Here is a 16,703-nt window from a genome sequence, read left to right on the forward strand (position 1 = left end):
CAGAATACTCACAATTTTTTGGCATGAAAAATGGTCAAATTTAAAGATATTGAATATCAGCAGAGAACAACAAATCATGATCTTGAAATTATATGGTTACATTTTTTAAAATCAAAATTGGGTTATCCACATATTCAGGATCTTTGAATGATACTTCATGGTTGTGTGGTGTTATTTTTTTTTGCCGTTAAATCTTACAGTCAGAAACAGTTTTAAGAACATATGTCAAATCTTAGACATAGTATTGCTCAGTATCTCAGGAAATATCGGTATCAGTATCGGCCTTCAAAAACCCATATCGGTCTAACTCTAGTATATAGCTGTTTACTTGGGGAGGCAAGAGTTGGGGATGCATCTGTAAATGAAATCTCTTATATCCATATCACAGTGCAGAGTGTAGTAGGAACATATAAAGATTATTATACATGTGAACATGTAGGGAGACAAGAGGATACAAATCAGGATCTGATGCATTTATTTGGAAGCTGAACTATAAACTCAAAGGATTTGCATTAAATCACATAATAAACATTTCAAAATTTCAAACATTACAGCAGATTTCAGCTCTCATGAATTTGATTTTTTTCTCAAAACAAACTCAAAACCTTTTTAGGCCTAAAGAGAAGTTACAAGATACAACTGAATGAAGTCAAAAGTCCCCAAAAAAAAAAAGCTGAATTTTGTCTCATAATGTCTTTCAACACACTCCTTTGGCAAAGTCTCTCTCTCAAAAAAAAAAATAGAATATCTAAACCGAAAGTGAACGTAATTGTTTTGTCACATTCCTGTAAGTACCTCAGCGGCAGTTTGGTCAGCTTCTGGGGAGCGGTTTTTTTCGACGGAGGACACTTCTGAGTAAACCGGGGTGGGGGGTGGGGGGGGGGAGGGAGGAGGAGGATTTCTGGGCGAGGAGGGAGGAGGAGGAGGAGGAGGAGATTTATTTCGACAAAACAGATGTGACAGTTTGGCGATCCCGAGCGAAAGCCCCCGCGGCGGGGAAGCATGTTTCGCACACCTGCGCCGAAATCCACTCCAGAAAGCTTCGATAAACAGCTTTTCCCCGTTCGACACAGCGAAGCCGCGATTCCCCCCCCCCCTCTCCTCTCCCTGCAAAACCAAGTAAATCAAGTCCATTTTTAGTTTTTTTTTTTTTTTTTTTTTTTTCCCTTGCAGCGATCCAAAGCCTTACGATACGACTTGGGCGTTAAACGGGCGCTTATTGAATTATCAAGCGGTGATGCAACTTGTCTAATTTTTTGGCCGCGGCTGTCTCATCTCCATTTATCTAGCTTTCTTTCCGTAAGGCCACAGCGGCTGCTTTAAGGGGGAAAGTTTAGTTCTTTGCCTTTGTCTGTTCCTGGAGTGAGAAATATGTGACTTTATACCTGTCTTTTTGAAGGAAAAACCCACTCTAAAACACTTTAAAGGAACGGTTCACCCAAAAATGAAAATTCTGTCATCGTCTCCTCCCCCTCATGCCGGTTGAAACACAGGTGAAGTTTGTCCATATAACACACAACTCTAAAGAACTGGTCCCCATTGACTTCAGTTGTTTTGGAGAAGGCTGCTATGGAGTTGTGCTGGCAGCCTCCCTGTGTGTTATATGGACAAACTTCACCTGTGTTTCATTTGGCATGAGGGGGAGGAGATGATAACAGAATTTTCATTTTTGGATGAACTATTCCTTTAACAATGTTCAAAACAGCTATTAACAATGCATTTCTGGGTCCAATTTGTTGTTTCTGTGGTGTATTTGAGATGTTTCCAGCAGCTACAATGGAGGTTGATAGCAGAAAATGACACAGCAAATGTCCAGTTTTGGTGTCGAGAGGCAGAGACAGATCTCTACCGACAGCCTCAATAGACCAGAATGCAACGCAGCCGCGAGACGTTGGAGTAGAAGTGGTGCAAGTCATTGTGGGAAATGTAGGACGCCGCTGAGTGAAGTAGAGGCAGGTTGAGGGAAAGTGGGTACAGCGGGAAAAAGTAAATGAGAACGCTTCATCACAGAATGACTCCTGGAATGCGTTGAACATCACAGACTGATGTCTAGAGGATCCGAGGCAGGACTTTTCCTCTTTAACTCGAGTCGTCGCGATGTAGACCTACCCCCGAAGACATTTTCGTGCCTCGTCTGTGGTGGGGGGGCGTGTCACTTGGAGGACGGGCGGCCCGTGGCGTCGGACACCTCGGTGTTGACCTGGGCGGCGATGCTGGCGGGCGTCACGTTCAGGTGGATGTCGTACTGCTGGTCCAGGCCCAGGTAGCTGTCGCTCATCAGGTACAGCGTGTAGATGCACCTGGAAGCACAAGGCACACGGGTCAGGGGTCGGGACAGGAGCCTGTGTAACACTCTGCACTCATGTAAGAAAGCTGCTATACAGTATACACTGCCAGTTAACAGTTTGGACCCACCTGATTGAATGTTCTATGTTTTTCATTCTCTTAAAGCCATTTTGATCTAAAGGCTTCTGCTTAAATGCTTGAAATGAGTTTCTTAGACAAATATAAATAGTGAAGTTGATCCTATGTATGAATTTCTTTCCAAAGCCTTTGTCTTTTCATCAAGGCAAAGGGCGGCTGCTTTAAAGAATCTAAAATATAATATGGTTTTAGTTTTTGTTGAACACTTTTTTGGTCGCTGCATAATTCCATTTGTGTTATTTCATAGTTTTGATGTCTTTACTATTATTCTAAAATGTGTAAATAGTAAAAATAAAGAAAAATGTGGTGTGTCCAAACTTTTGACGGCCAGTTTTTTTCTATTTCCTTTTAAGTTGTGAACACTTTGTACTTGTGTAACAAAGCTTCTATATAAGTAGTTTATTATTATTATTGTTATCAATAATAATACACATTTGTATTAATTTTATTATTAATTATGGTTGTTATTATTATTATGATCACTATTATTATCAGAAAACATCAGCTACTGGCAGATTATGTCTAAAAATCATAAGCTTGAAATTGTAAGGTTTTTTTTATTGAATCAAAATTGGGTTATCCGCATATTCATGATCTTTGAATGTTACTTTATGCTTGTGTGGTGTTATTTTTTTTTTTGCCGTTAAATCTTAAACGGACAGAAACAGTTTCAACAGTTAGAACGGTTTTGCCAGCCGGTACGTCAAATCTTCCGACACTCGATATCTCAGGAAATATCGGTATCAGTATCGGCCTTTCAGAAACCCATATCGGTCGAACCCTTGTATATAGCTGTTTACTTGGGGAGGCAAGAGTTGGGGACGCATCTGTAAATGATCTGCAAAATTTATATGCGGCATATCCACATATTCTGTTTATGAGTTCACGCGTGTAAACGTCATACCCTGTTCACAATTCGGGCATGTGTACCGCTATCGACTGTTTCCATGGATACAAGTAAACAACAACATGTGCAGTTTTCAGTGGGGTCGTTTGGCCGGATGAGAACACTTGCGAACAAGCCGAGATCTTGTTAAGAGGGAGGGTTTCTCGGGACGCTAAAACCAAACCATCCAGACTTTTATTTACAGTATACCCTCTTCCCCCCCCCCCCCCCCCCCCCCGGGACCAGTCGGGACCTTGTGGGACGGGCGGCTTACTTTCCGGTCTTCTCGGGTGTGTAGAAGGCGACGGACGCGGCCGTGCGGTTGCGGACGTAGCCGACCCGCTTGACGGCCAGCAGCTCCCGGCGCTCCACCTCGCCCACCACCAGGAACCAGCCTTCGTCCTTCACCTTGGGGAACCGGGGAGCCTGCGCCTTGCTGTCCTGCTTCCTCTGAAACAACGAGGACACACAAGGGGGGGGGCTGGGTGAGGTTTTGTCCCGAATCTGAGAATTTTTTTTTTTTTACTGTTAGATATGATTTTGTCCAGAATTCCTCCATCTGTGTTGTAGGTAGAGAGATAACAGTGGAACTATGATCAAAACAGTCATTCTTCTACATTCTCTAATTGTGTTAACTTCTTGTAAATGAAATAATGCTGAAGTTTAACAGTTCATCAATTTGCTGGGGACCCCCTGGAACCCCCTCAAGGACCCTTGGAGGTCCCCGGACCCCACGTTGAGAACCACTGGCTTATAGCATATTACATACACAGCAGCACTGCTGATACTGTAATATATTATTGATAGTGCTGATAAATCTCTTCTAAAATGTAAGATTTTACTATATCACTATACATCACTATATTGTAGCAGTGCATGTAAACTAATAGATGAAGAACCCAGAAGAATGTTCTCTTTATCTAAATTCATTTGCATACGAGAAATTATGCTAGGATTATGGGAGTTGTGTGAAAAATGGGAGCTAAGGTGAAGATTTAAAGGTTAGGTAGAATTCAATCTTAGCATCTTTTATTAATTAGATACTGCTAAATAAAGAACAGACATGATTTGTTTAAAATGACCTGTACTGAACTGTGATGTAGATTAATGGTGTACAGTTATACATTATTATGAAATTTGACCTTTAACTATAAATCTTAGCTGTGATTTTTTTTTTTTTTTTCTTCACTTTTTTCATTGCAGCTTCAAAACCCCTCAGTATCCACTTCAGCAAATACAGAAATGCATAATAGAGGAACCCTTGGAAGCGAAAATATTCAATGTTGCATTGGATATAAGAAATGAATTTAAGTGATGTACTACATGTATGACGTGTGTGTGTGTGTGTGTGTGTGTGTGTGCTCCCTATGAGCTGTACTGACCCTCTGCTGGCCCATGTTGATGCGTCTCAGTGAGACCTGCAGGACGTACTCCTGGTCGGCGTGGACGTCCAGCCAGCTCCTCCCGTCCCGGAGGTTCCCGCCCGCCGCAGGCAGGGGGCGCTCCGTCTGCTCCCGGCTGTCCTCCACCAGCCCTTCACGCTCGTCCGCACCTCCAGCACCGGGAGGTGGCTGAGGAACGACCAGGCCTGGGGGGAGGGAGGGAGGGAGGGAGGGAGGAAGAGGAAGATGAGACCAATTGAGGAAAAGAGAGGAGAGGAGAGAACAGAGAAATTCACGTTACTGTAAGTATGTGCTGTGGGAAAACGACGCTCACACAGGGCTGCAGTAAAGACCACACAAGTCATGTCCCAAGTCAGTCCCAAGACCAGGTCCAGTCAAGTTCAAGACAAGACCAGGTCCGAAGGGAGTCCCTTTGAACCTTCGACCTCCAACTAATTCAATGCATAGAATTTTGTCTAATCAAAGCGTAGAAGAGAACAGTTACAGTCAAAGGTGTGACCAAGTCAACTTTGCTCGAGTCCCAGGTCAGTCTCAAGTCTTGAGGCACAAGTCTCAAGTCAAGTCTCAAGTCTAAATGTAGATTACCAAGTCAAGTCCAAGTCATTAATGTCAAGTCTGAATGTAGTCAAGTCAGAACAAATCAAGAGTCCAGTATCAATTTAATATCTTAAAGAAAACTAAATATCTAGGACTTTTCAATGCAATATGGTTTTAATAGGATAAAAACTTGGTAAGAGCATCATGAGTTTGATTTCTAGAATCAGTTTCAACTTCAATAAATTCAATCATTCCATACAAATTCAGAAAACAGAATTTAAATTCAGTCGTCTGCTGGAACAAATCTCATCACTTTCAATCTAAGTCATTTACACAAACACAAGATCTCAAGTCAAGACTTTAGAAACCTTTTCAAGTCATCAGAGTACAAGTCAGAGTCAAGTCCCAAGTCACCAGAACCCAAGTCAAGTCGAGTCTCAAGTCTTCTCTTCATGCATCAAGTCAAGTCTCAAGCAATTCAAATTGCGACTCGGAGGGGGAGACTCGAGTCACATGACTTGGGCTCGAGTCAGACTTGTTTACAGTACAGGTTTCTACAGGCAAAATTGCATGTTTGTATTGCTGGGAAGAAAATAAACCAAACATCATTAAAATTAGGTCTGAGTCAAAAAAAAGCCCAAGACGTCAGAAAAGAAATGTTTTCAAGACTGGACTCAAGACCACTAAATCGCACCAAAAATCTCGGAAGACGGGTGTACATCCGGAAGTGGATAAAGTGTCCGGAATTGAACGCGATTCCGTTATCATATTTATTCATTTGATTTTAAAAAGCGTCAGGTAAAAAAATCAGGAAATGTAGGAATCTACCAGTCAAAAAAATGTCATTTCCATTTCCCATCCTGCGTATGAACGGGACGCTGAGGATGAAGGAGGTGAGGAAAGGTGGCGGAAAAAAGAGGACAGAGGGAGCGAGCTCTTTAAAGTGGTGAGCTTTGTGTAGAGATGGACAGCTCTGTCAGCTAAGTCCCTCTGCCGTTTGATAAAAGCTCGATTCACTCGAACAGACGCTACACTGTGGTCTTAGGTGCCTCTTAAGCGTTTTCATGGTGAATTTAACATCTGGTTCCAATGGCGACCCATACGCTCAAAGTCAGAGGAGGATATAAGGCATAAAAAGGAAAAAAAAAAAAAAAAAGAGGTGGAGGAGTGGGGGTGGGGGGGGGGTGGGGTGAGATAGAAGACAAGACGGCAAGAGAAAACACAGGTGCTAGAGGTGTGTGTGTGTGTGTGTGTGTGTGTGCATGGCGGTGTATTGGGGGACCGGGGGTAGGAGAAAAGCCTCTCTGATTCACCCGGCAAAAGCTATTTATGTGAGGATTACTCTTCCCCGAGCGAATCGGACGGGAACGCGGCTGCACATCTAATTATTTAATTAGAGGGGGGCCGCCGCCGCGCCGCGCGCGCCGGGGGGGGGGGGGGGCGGGTAAAGGTGGAGAAGGAGGAGAGCGGGGGACACTGATTGGGCGAGGCCGCGGGGGCCCCCGGACCCTCTCATTACCGCCGCAATTAGCACTTAGATTGGAGCTGTAAACCCTGTCGGTGGAGCTGTAATTGGGTGATCCTGGAGGTATCTGGGAGCGCGGTGGCAAAGGGCTGCACGTCACACACACACACTGAAGATGATGGGTGTGTGTGTGTGTGTGTGTGTGTGTGTGTGTGTGTGTGTGTGTGTGTGATCTAGATGAGGGAATAGCCCGTGTTACAAACGGATGAAAATGCCCTAAAGAAAAAGGGGCTTAGAAGCTGTTTTTTCCGCTTATTATTATGGCACAAAGTGGCAGATTCAGGAGTGCGGGACGCTCCGGATTCCCAGATGTGCTTCTCGGTGCTGATGCTGTGCGTAACGTTACCTGGGCGACCTGGCCGGACTGGAGCTCCTGGCCCACGATGGCGCCGAACGCGCTCTCCCTCCCCTCGCAGGCGGCGATCAGCTCGGGGAGCCCGTCGATTGGCCCGCGGAAGCCGCCCGCTCCGCCCCTCCCGTTCCGGTCGGACCACCTCCTGTGGAGAGATGTGGAAGGGGAGGAGGAGGAGGAGGAGGGGGGGGGTGGGAGAGGACGCTTGGTCACGTGACACGCCGCCTCGGCAAATCCTACCCCGCTGTCCGCCGCTCCCTCATCCCCCCTCTCTCTCTCTCTTACCATTTTTATTGAGTTTGCACAAAATTATTCCTCGCGGCGGGGTAGACGGGGGGGCCTCGGAAATTCATATGGTGTGTGCATGGGAAAACTACTCCAGATTGCTTTGTGTGTGTGTGTGTGTGTGTGTGTGCCCCCGTGTGTGACAGGTAGGGGGGTAAGGAGGTTGGAATGTAACCGATGACGTCTGTTGACAGTAATAATGTTTGCTGAGTTCCATAGGTAAGGGTGGGTAGGGTTAGCGGCGGTGTTAATCAGAGAAACACACCGGTGACTATGGCGCCATGCTATCTGCTAACATCAAATATGAATAAAACATGAGGAGACGTAATGTGGCCCGATTCTAAGCGCAGCCGGGGAGAGCGGGGAGGAGGTCTATCAGGATTGGCAGACGTCGTACCTGCGGTGAAGTGACGGGCCGTTTTTTCGCTTACCTGAACAGATAGAGGTCCTGTTGTTCTATATGTGGCAGAGTCAGCAAGGAGGAGTCGTGCAGCCAGCGGCCTTGGACGATCATCTGCACCAGGTTGCACACGCTGAGAGCCGTCACCAGCCAGCCCTCGTTGGCAGCGACGTCCAGCATGGCCTGAGGAGAGGGAACGTAAAGACTAAACCACAAAGTAGGGCCGCGATAGAGAGGAGCGTCCGTTCCCTTCAAATTGAGACACTATAAAGCCACGAGCGTACCCCTTTGGTATCCTTTATCCTTTATATTAATGAATGAACATTTTCTATATAGGCCACAGTCATGACAGTACATGCTGAACGCGCTGTAACCATGAATACCAAGAATCTATTTATACTAGGGTTATACCGAGGTATCAGGCCGATTGGAGGTCCAGTCAGTGTGGTCCACCTCTAATATGATGGAGGTTCCTCCTTGACCAAAGCGAGCGAGCCAAGTCAAGTCAAGTTTATTTATATAGCCCTTTATCACAAGCATGTCTCAGAGGACTTTACAGAGAATGTGTCTAGCTAGATCTAACAAAACACAATCAATGGTGAACAAAATTATATAGGACAAGCACAGCGAAAGACACAAAGTAGGCAAGAGCAGATTTTAGCAAGACAAACAATCTACCCGAGGGAGTAAGAGCTGCTAAGCCACCTGAAAGAATTTCATTATTCTGGGTTTCAGTGGAGAGTTTTAGTGTCTCATAATGGTCTAAATGCTGCTTCAGAGGCTTGACTCCACTGATAAGAATAACATTCTGGGGGAAACACTAATAATTCTAAACTTTTGGCAGAAAAATGCTCAGATTTAAAGATACTGTATGTCGGCTATCGATCCAAATATATAAATTCAATCCAAAAATATTAGTATCACCCTAATTTATACATATAGTATAATATTAGTATGATATTCTTTAGCCAACACACACCACCTTTTCCTGCTTGCTCTGTGATTCTCCCTCTCCCCCCCCTTCAGTGAGGCTGGAGTTTGCTGAACGCAGCTGCTCTCTAACAAACTTCATTAATCTAAAAGTCATTTCTTGAGAGTAACTATGACTAAAAAGGACCTTGAGTGCACAGACGAGGCCGAGCAAAGTTAATCAAAATGCTAATGCAGTACAAATTAAGGGAGTGATTAACATTTCACAGTAGCTGCTTGAGCAAATTGATGACAGAATGTGGCTGAAGTCTTAGCCGTGCTCCGGTCCAGCAGGCTGAAATGACGAGAGCCACGGCAACAGTTAGTTCATATTAAAGGACTTCTGCATCCAAAGCTGTTATATCGCTGCTTTTAGACAAGAACCTTCCAAAGAGTCTGCTTTTCAGGCATAATGAACACTTCTTATCTTCAGGTTAATGTTAATGCAACTTGGAATTATCATGGGTTTTGTATAGGTTCATGAGCCCTACCCGTGCGTTCACACTGGCATCAACATGATCAACAAGTCACCAGAAGTCCATTCATTTCCTACAGAGCTGAGCGACCAGGGAAACTATGTCTGGGCTGTTGTGTTTACGTGAATATTTGCTGTCAACAGCCAATCAGATTTCCACGCTTCCTTGTTTTCCCTCGCGATGTGATTTATAGATCTGCCTGGCAAGTGTGAAATGGACGAGAAGTTGATTCCAGCCATTCCAAGCTTCCCAGTTCCCACTACAGCTTTTATCTGAGAGACCACAGGAATAAACGTCTCAAAAATGATGCTTGGAGAACCACTGCATCCATCGTTTGGGTCAATGGTAAGGATTGTTGTTATGCTTTTTTTGTTTATTTTCAATGAATGCTACCTAAGTGCTTGCTAGCTAGCCGTGTTAACTCATAAAAGCAAATGTAACGTTATGAAAGGTGATACAAAGGCAGTGAAAACAGATGTAATTGCCTCTCACACCGACCACAGTACAGCGACACATCAACCAAGTGTTGACGACATAACGTCACATCAAGATATTTCCAGCGCAGCAACAATGGGATTTGTCAAAAATGTCACAACATCAATGGTAAACGTCAGGTTGTGGTGTCAGTCCCTCAGAATCAAAGAGCGAGGGCTTCTTTCTAGAGCCGCCATTTTGCACCGAGAGACGTTCAACAATCATACAGGGAGAGATCCACCGTAGAAGAGGAGAGAGACCGATTTCTCCAACTGTAGCCTCAATAGACCAGAATGCAATGCAGCCACAAGACATGATGTTTTGAGTAAGGCTGCAATCTTAGCATGGAAAGCAAGGAGAACAAATACTGTATGTACACCATGTTTCATACCAAATTGGTGTGTGAGATATGGCCATTTAAAATGTTCAGCGTTGATCTTAAATAACAGAATAATAGCATCCCCATCGGGCCAACTGGGTTCATACTGTTACATTTTTCTTGGCTGTGATCCTTTGTTTAAGAGTAAAATGTCCAGTTCCGGATTGTTGCGTAGACACGAATAACAAATCAATCAAGCAAAAACCATGAAAATATAAAACACCAGCAATGTTCCAGTCAGCAGTAGCAGCAGGACACCAGAGAAGTAACCACGTCCACAAGCCGTGCAGTATCACTCCCAGATACGCAGCATGGAGAATCACAAACGCATGTGCCCACGCACACACACACACACACTTAACCTCACACAGTGGGCCCATTTGCTCACTGAACCACCTGCATGGACAACGTTAGATAGAATGAACTTTGTATTCAGTAGAGATGGGCACGAATAGTCGGATCCTCCATTACCTGAAATGGAAGTTAAAATTGACTTTTGACATCTAGATATTGTTTTTTAACTGTCCCATATCACAAAATTACATTAACATACAGTATCTGCGGAGCTTGATAGGGCTATTGATCAATACCGAGTGTTGCTGTTGGGAAAACTTGGTTCGGATCTGTATGGAAATTGGTGTGCGCGCTCCACATAAACGTTCAAACATGATTACCGAGTTTCATAGCGATTGGTGCAAATTCTGCTGGAGTGATAAGCCATAATGTCACAGGCCACGCCCACTTTCAGCGATGCCGACCAGACTTCAGACTTCGACTAGGCCATGATCACAGAGCCTGTGTACAGTAATTACTGTCGGTGCCATATTCTTCTCATCATTACAAAGAGCTTTTGTCTCGACTCCCCTGATTTGGTCTGTCGTATTTAACCAGCTGGTGGTTAAGTGTCTGGTGGAGTCCCTGTTGTCTCCACTGAGGTCTGTGTGGTTCTTTTGTGTTGTTCTGCGGTCCGACCAAGCTGCCTGGTCTCATGTCTCTGAGCTGATTTACAGGCCGGTGCTGAGTCAGCGCACATCGGGGGGGGGGGGGAAATAATCACCGTTTCGCAATGCGTGATTCATACATCAAATAAAAGCAAGGAGCTCTAGGACGTGTTTTTTTTTTGTTGGTGTCCAAGAATGCATTCTTAGTGCAAAAAGTAATATGCATAAATCTGCCATGATCATATTTCTAAGGAGTTTGTGCAGAAAACTGTGTAATCTGAAATAAAATCAGATATTACAAATAAATTAGTAATTAGTGTATTTACTTACAAATCTTATAATCTGACAATCTTCCAAACTAGGTAATCAATTTCTGGATAGCTTATCAAGCATCTACTGGCTCTCTCATAGAATATATATTCAAATTTGATTTATTATCTTTTTATTATTTAGTATGATTCAATACCGTTTCTTGGTTTTGTCCCTGAGTAGTATGTGGGTTGTCAATGCAACATGTCAAATTCCTCATACTCTTGTGCTATGATTCCTCGTGAATTCATTTTACATAGCCTACTATTTGTAAAAATGTCCAATGGCTTTCTGTATAAGTGTCCGTTTTGCAACAACGAAGCATCACTGGCTCTCTGGCACTGGCTAATAGAATGCTTTGAATCCTTTGTACCACACTCACATATGCTGATGTCAACAAAGACACAGGGCTGTGCTGAAAATAACTCACTTTCTCAGAGTGCATATGGGAAAGTGCTCAAGGTTGGGCTCCCAGGGCAGAGCCATGATGTGATGTATAGACAAGCTGTGCGTCTACATGACAACAAAAACATCAGGCTGTGGTCAGAGCAAGTGCATTTCTGTCATGTGTCATGTAAACCTCTCATCATATGTTACTTGTTTCTGTATCTCACACACATCTAATTAGCACTGTAATGACTATTCAACATTGTAAACAATGTTGAATCATTACTTGGTATTTCCCGCATCAAAGACACTGAAACCTACTTGTTCTCTCATTTTTGTTAGTTTTTTTTTTAAATGGCTGATGCACGCCGCAGTTCTGAGGATGATAATCCCTCAAGTATGCACTCTAGAAAGGTTAAAAGTACAGCAAAGTGTGGGAATGTAGTAGGAATGTAGTAACACATCAACTTGGCTTATTATAGCAGTACAAGTGGCTTGCCTGAGCTGTGACAACAGCATAAAAACAAGACTTCTGATTGGAACTTTCAAAATAAAAGCCATATCGAGTAACCCATTTTTACATAATACAAAGTTCAAGAATGAATTAAACACTAACACTATGTAAAGAGGAACCTGTACTAAAAACATTTTTTACCCTTGAAAAAGATAGGGACCTCCTGTAACAAAAGTGACATTTTACTCTTTAATTAAGCTGCTTCTTGAGCTGATTCATCGATTACTCACTAGAACAATCGATTATCACAACAATCATTAGTTGCAGCCCTACATCTCATCATGTGCCCAGTGCTGAATCCCACCTGACAGATCCGGATGGCGTTGTCCAGCACCGTCTTGGTGTCGGTGGTGTAGTCGCTGCAGGGCAGCTGGGCGTGGCTGAAGTGGGCCTGCAGCAGCAGGTGGGCCTTGGTGTGGGCGCTGTCGTAGGAGTGGGGTTTGACCTGCAGGGGGAGCTGCTGAGCCAACTGGCTGTTCAGCTGGTCCTCGTTGTGTCTGACGGGCAGCTCGGCATACTCCTCTGCATCCTGAGAGACAGAGATCAAAAGTGAAACAGGAAGTCCGAGCCCCGCTGCGGTCAGACTCTTATTTCAAGCGTCTCTGCTCTAACAGCTGCGTTCCCCTCCCCGGGCCCTCCTGGTTTTTCCCCACTTGGAAATCAGACCCCTCCCTCCTCCCCGCAAAACGCTGCGGGAGAATCCTTTGACCGGGCCTGCTGACCCGGAGACCCCGAGCACCTGCTTATAAAAACTCTACGAAGGACGGAACGTCGGGGCGATGCTTTGATTCCTCGCAACTCTTTGAAGTCGCTTAAATTTCGGGCGAATGCTAAATCCTGAATGACAAAGACTGCCTCGTTCCCCAATGGCCCTAGGAGATGCATTAGGTCACGGGTAAGTAAAATGATGATGGTCCATCAATCTCCTCTTTGTGCTGAGGCTGTGTGTTTGGCCTTGTTTGTGGTTGTTAGATAGAGAGATGCGCGCCTCTAATTCACTCCAGTTCAACTTCGGCTAATGTAGGCCCATCAACAGGCTGCGCAGGAGGCATTTGTCACAGCCTCCCCCTGCCCCGGACTGTTAAGGCTCCATCCATCACTGACTGATGCCAGTGTTTCAAAAGCTGGGAATTGAAGAAGGACCTGAGGGGGGGGGGGGGGGGCTGGGGTGGGAGTAGAAATCATCTCTGAACGATTGATCTCGCGGTGCCGTTGGGTCTGCATACGGATGTGCTGGAGATAAAGACTACAGATCTTTATACGGAGATCATAACCGACTCCCCATCCACGCTGCCTCTCTCCCCCTCTGCTAGTAGCATTTACAGACTGAGACAGGAGGGGGGGGGGGGGGGGGGGGGGGGGGGGGGGGAGTAAGGGGAAAGAAAAAGGGAGGGAGGAATAGATAGCAGAGGCCGAGAGAGGGAGAGAGGGAGGTATACTTGCTGTGGAAACACATTTTGGCAGGGTTGTGTGAACAAAATGATATGTTAAGTGTTGCATTGGCTTGTGAACAGCTCGCGAACTGGCTTGCTAAATTCTGAACACACCAGCCGCTGTTATGTGAGTTTCGGCAATTGTGTCTAAAATATCACAATTGTGTTGCCTGGTGGAATAGCATCTCCATTTCCTTTTCCATCTCCCTGCTAACATCTGGCGGTCGACTGTTCAGAACGAATGGTTCGTTGGCTCGACCTGTTGAGCTTTGAGAGGATTCCTGCACCTTTATGACCGATCGAGCGGCTTCTAACTCCTCAGATCCCCTCAGGAGCCTTTGTGACTCTTTCACCGAGGCAACTGTTCTCTGAGTTTTTGTCACCGCGGTTCTATTTCGGGCGGGTCTGACTTTGTCGTACGGACCGCATGAAGCAGGAGAGAGAAATACGGCAGGGAAGAAAATAGACACAAAGAGAGGGAGAAGAGGTGGTGCTGCGGAGGGAGAAAAACAAGCGCCGCCGTACGGGAGGTGGTGGGTGTCGCTCATTAGCGGCCACACTGCAGCGATTAAGGGAAACGAAGGAGCATGCCAGCGCTTTGTAGCTAACAGAGGGGGAGTGGACGGGGGGGGGCGTCGGGGTGACTGGCCTATTGTACCGCAGCCTGCCGGGGGGGTGGGGTGGGGGTGGGGGGCGGCCAGGCAGGACGGCCCCGCTCTGGCCCGCGTCCAACTGGATGAGAGTGACGTTAACTGTCTCCGAGTGGCCTCCCCTCCATATGTTCGCATCATTATTTAAGTCAAGTTCAGCCACTGAACACCGCCGACCCATAGCCCCCCCACCCCCACCCCCCCTACCGGCAACCCCCACATAGAAAAAGACTACATATAGCTGAGTCCAAGGAAAGAAGCTAAATACAAATAAAAAAGAGAAAATGTGATCAGTCAATTTCACAGTGTGAATTTACATTATTTTTTAACAGCTATGCTGCATTTTGGCGACACATTGAAGTGCATTGTGATGCAATACAAGCAGATTAGAAGCCCATTAGAACGGTGGTTCTCAACGTGGGGTCCAGGGGACCACCAGGGGTCCATAAGGGGGTTCCAGGGGGTCCTCAGCAAATTGATGAATTGTTAAACTTCAACATTATTTCATTTACAAGAAGTTAACACAATTAGAGAATGTAGAAGAATGACTATTTTTATCATAGTTTCATTGTTATCTCTCTACCTACAATACAGATAGTCATGGAATTCTGGACAAAATCATATCTAACAATAAAAATAGTCTCAGATTTGGGTCCGCTAGAAAAAATATAATCAAATGGGGGTCCGTGGCCCTAATGTGGACTAAATCAGGGGTCCTTGATATGAAAAAGGTTGAGAATCACTGCATTAGAAGATTAGATTAGAAGTTTTTTTTTTTTCCCCAATATAATTAGACAAACATATGAAATTGCATTCAATTTATCATCATGTTATCAGTTGCCCCATAAAGTACTTAACCCCCTAATTTTTATACCATGCTCTTGTTAAAATAATTCTCATGCATATCAGTGCGTATGTAATGAACATATGATGCATTCCACATTCCACATCTATATCTAGTATGCAATATTTTGAATATACTTAAGAGCTTCATGCTTATGTTTTACACCAAATTTTCACTGCCGCTTTATTCCAAACTTTTCGCAATGACGTGCACATGAGAGCTTAAAGTGACTGAAAGCAATGAACAAAACAATATATTTAGTCATTAACCTACCAAACTACCACATATTGTAAGCACTAATATCTTAAATGTGTGTTAAAAGACATACATTTTTCTGGTGGTGAAGCAGAGAGGAACCTACTGTTTTCAACCAGTTCTTCTCTAACCTGTCCCTCCTCCCACATACAGCCCAGTAGTCTTGTTTTAAATGAATGTCTCGCTGGTTAGGTGTCATGGGGTGGGGGTGGGGGGTTAGTTGACACAGATGTAATGTCGCCGACCCTCCCGACGAGGGGTGTGAGACCACCGTGTCTCGCATCGATCCCACCAATCTGACGCACGGGGTCAATCAGTAAAGGGAGAAGAGGAGGAGAGAGTAATCATGACAAGCCTCCAGACTGAGGAGAGTTAATGAGGCATAGATAAAGAGGTGCTAATTTGAGAGGAGGGAGTACGGCACGTGTGTGTGTGTGTGTGTGTGTGTGTGTGTGCTCCCTCATGTATCTTCTATCAACCGACGCCCGCCACCCCCCCCCCCCCCCCCCACTAGGCCAACAGGAGAGAAAAAGAAAACGCATCACTGGCTGTGTTCCATCCAAATGTTGGGAGTTTTTTGAAATGTTGCAAAAACAATTAACTGTGTTTCAATCAGCTGGGATGAGGTGAATAAATCGGCTTCCTGAATGTGAAAAAAAAAAAAAAACACAAAACATATTCACAAGAAAAATGGAAAAGTGTCTTCAGGAATTAGCCTGGCCCCAGCCCAGAAGATACCTGTGTTTGCATTCATTTTTTTCTCCTCACAATCGTTAAGCACGTTTGCACTTTGTGGGCAGTGCATTTCTACTGTGTATATCTGTGAATTCTGTCCCCCACCTTCTATATCCCAATTTAACCTCTGACATTATACAGGGGAGAGACAGCAGGAGTTAAAACGTATTCGACAAATGTGTTTCCATCACCGTTTATCCCATCATCTCTTCTCTTTCCTGGCAAAAAACTTCTCCACTTCAAGTGAGAATAAAAAAAAAAAAATGTTTGTGATATTGAGGACATTTTTAGTGATGTTTGCAGTTTTCTGTTTGGCTTTTCTGACGATACATCAAAAAAACAAACAAAAAAAAACACTTGGATGGAACACTAGCTAGCCAAATACAGAAGGCAGAAACAGCAGAAGTAAAAGTGTAAAGCTGAAGATAAGACTGAATTAGGCTTGGGCCGATATTCAATATTATCGAATATCGCAATATTTCATGAATATCGCGATATTTCCCTGATTTCAAAGATCAAATGATG

At 44.6% G+C, this 16,703-nt stretch overlaps 1 protein-coding gene across 1 annotated transcript in view; it reads right to left on the reverse strand.

Moving 5' to 3' along the window:
• Positions 1-1,139: 1,139 nt before the first annotated feature.
• The window catches only part of ascc3 (activating signal cointegrator 1 complex subunit 3), a 144,259-nt gene continuing 128,695 nt past the window's right edge, over positions 1,140-16,703 (reverse strand). The window contains 7 exon segments of the mRNA XM_071534812.1: positions 1,140-2,300; positions 3,585-3,760; positions 4,693-4,835; positions 4,838-4,898; positions 7,122-7,272; positions 7,844-7,995; positions 12,566-12,790. Coding sequence (XP_071390913.1) covers positions 2,153-2,300; positions 3,585-3,760; positions 4,693-4,835; positions 4,838-4,898; positions 7,122-7,272; positions 7,844-7,995; positions 12,566-12,790 — 1,056 coding nt within the window. The 3' untranslated portion in view covers positions 1,140-2,152.

The sequence above is a fragment of the Centroberyx affinis genome, unplaced genomic scaffold (genome assembly GCF_046629955.1).
Source record: "Centroberyx affinis isolate AG114_WGS23_722 - 3 ecotype Tasmania unplaced genomic scaffold, CSIRO-AGI_Caff_v1 ptg002631l_1, whole genome shotgun sequence".
In the NCBI taxonomy this organism is placed as follows: Eukaryota; Metazoa; Chordata; class Actinopteri; order Beryciformes; family Berycidae; genus Centroberyx; species Centroberyx affinis.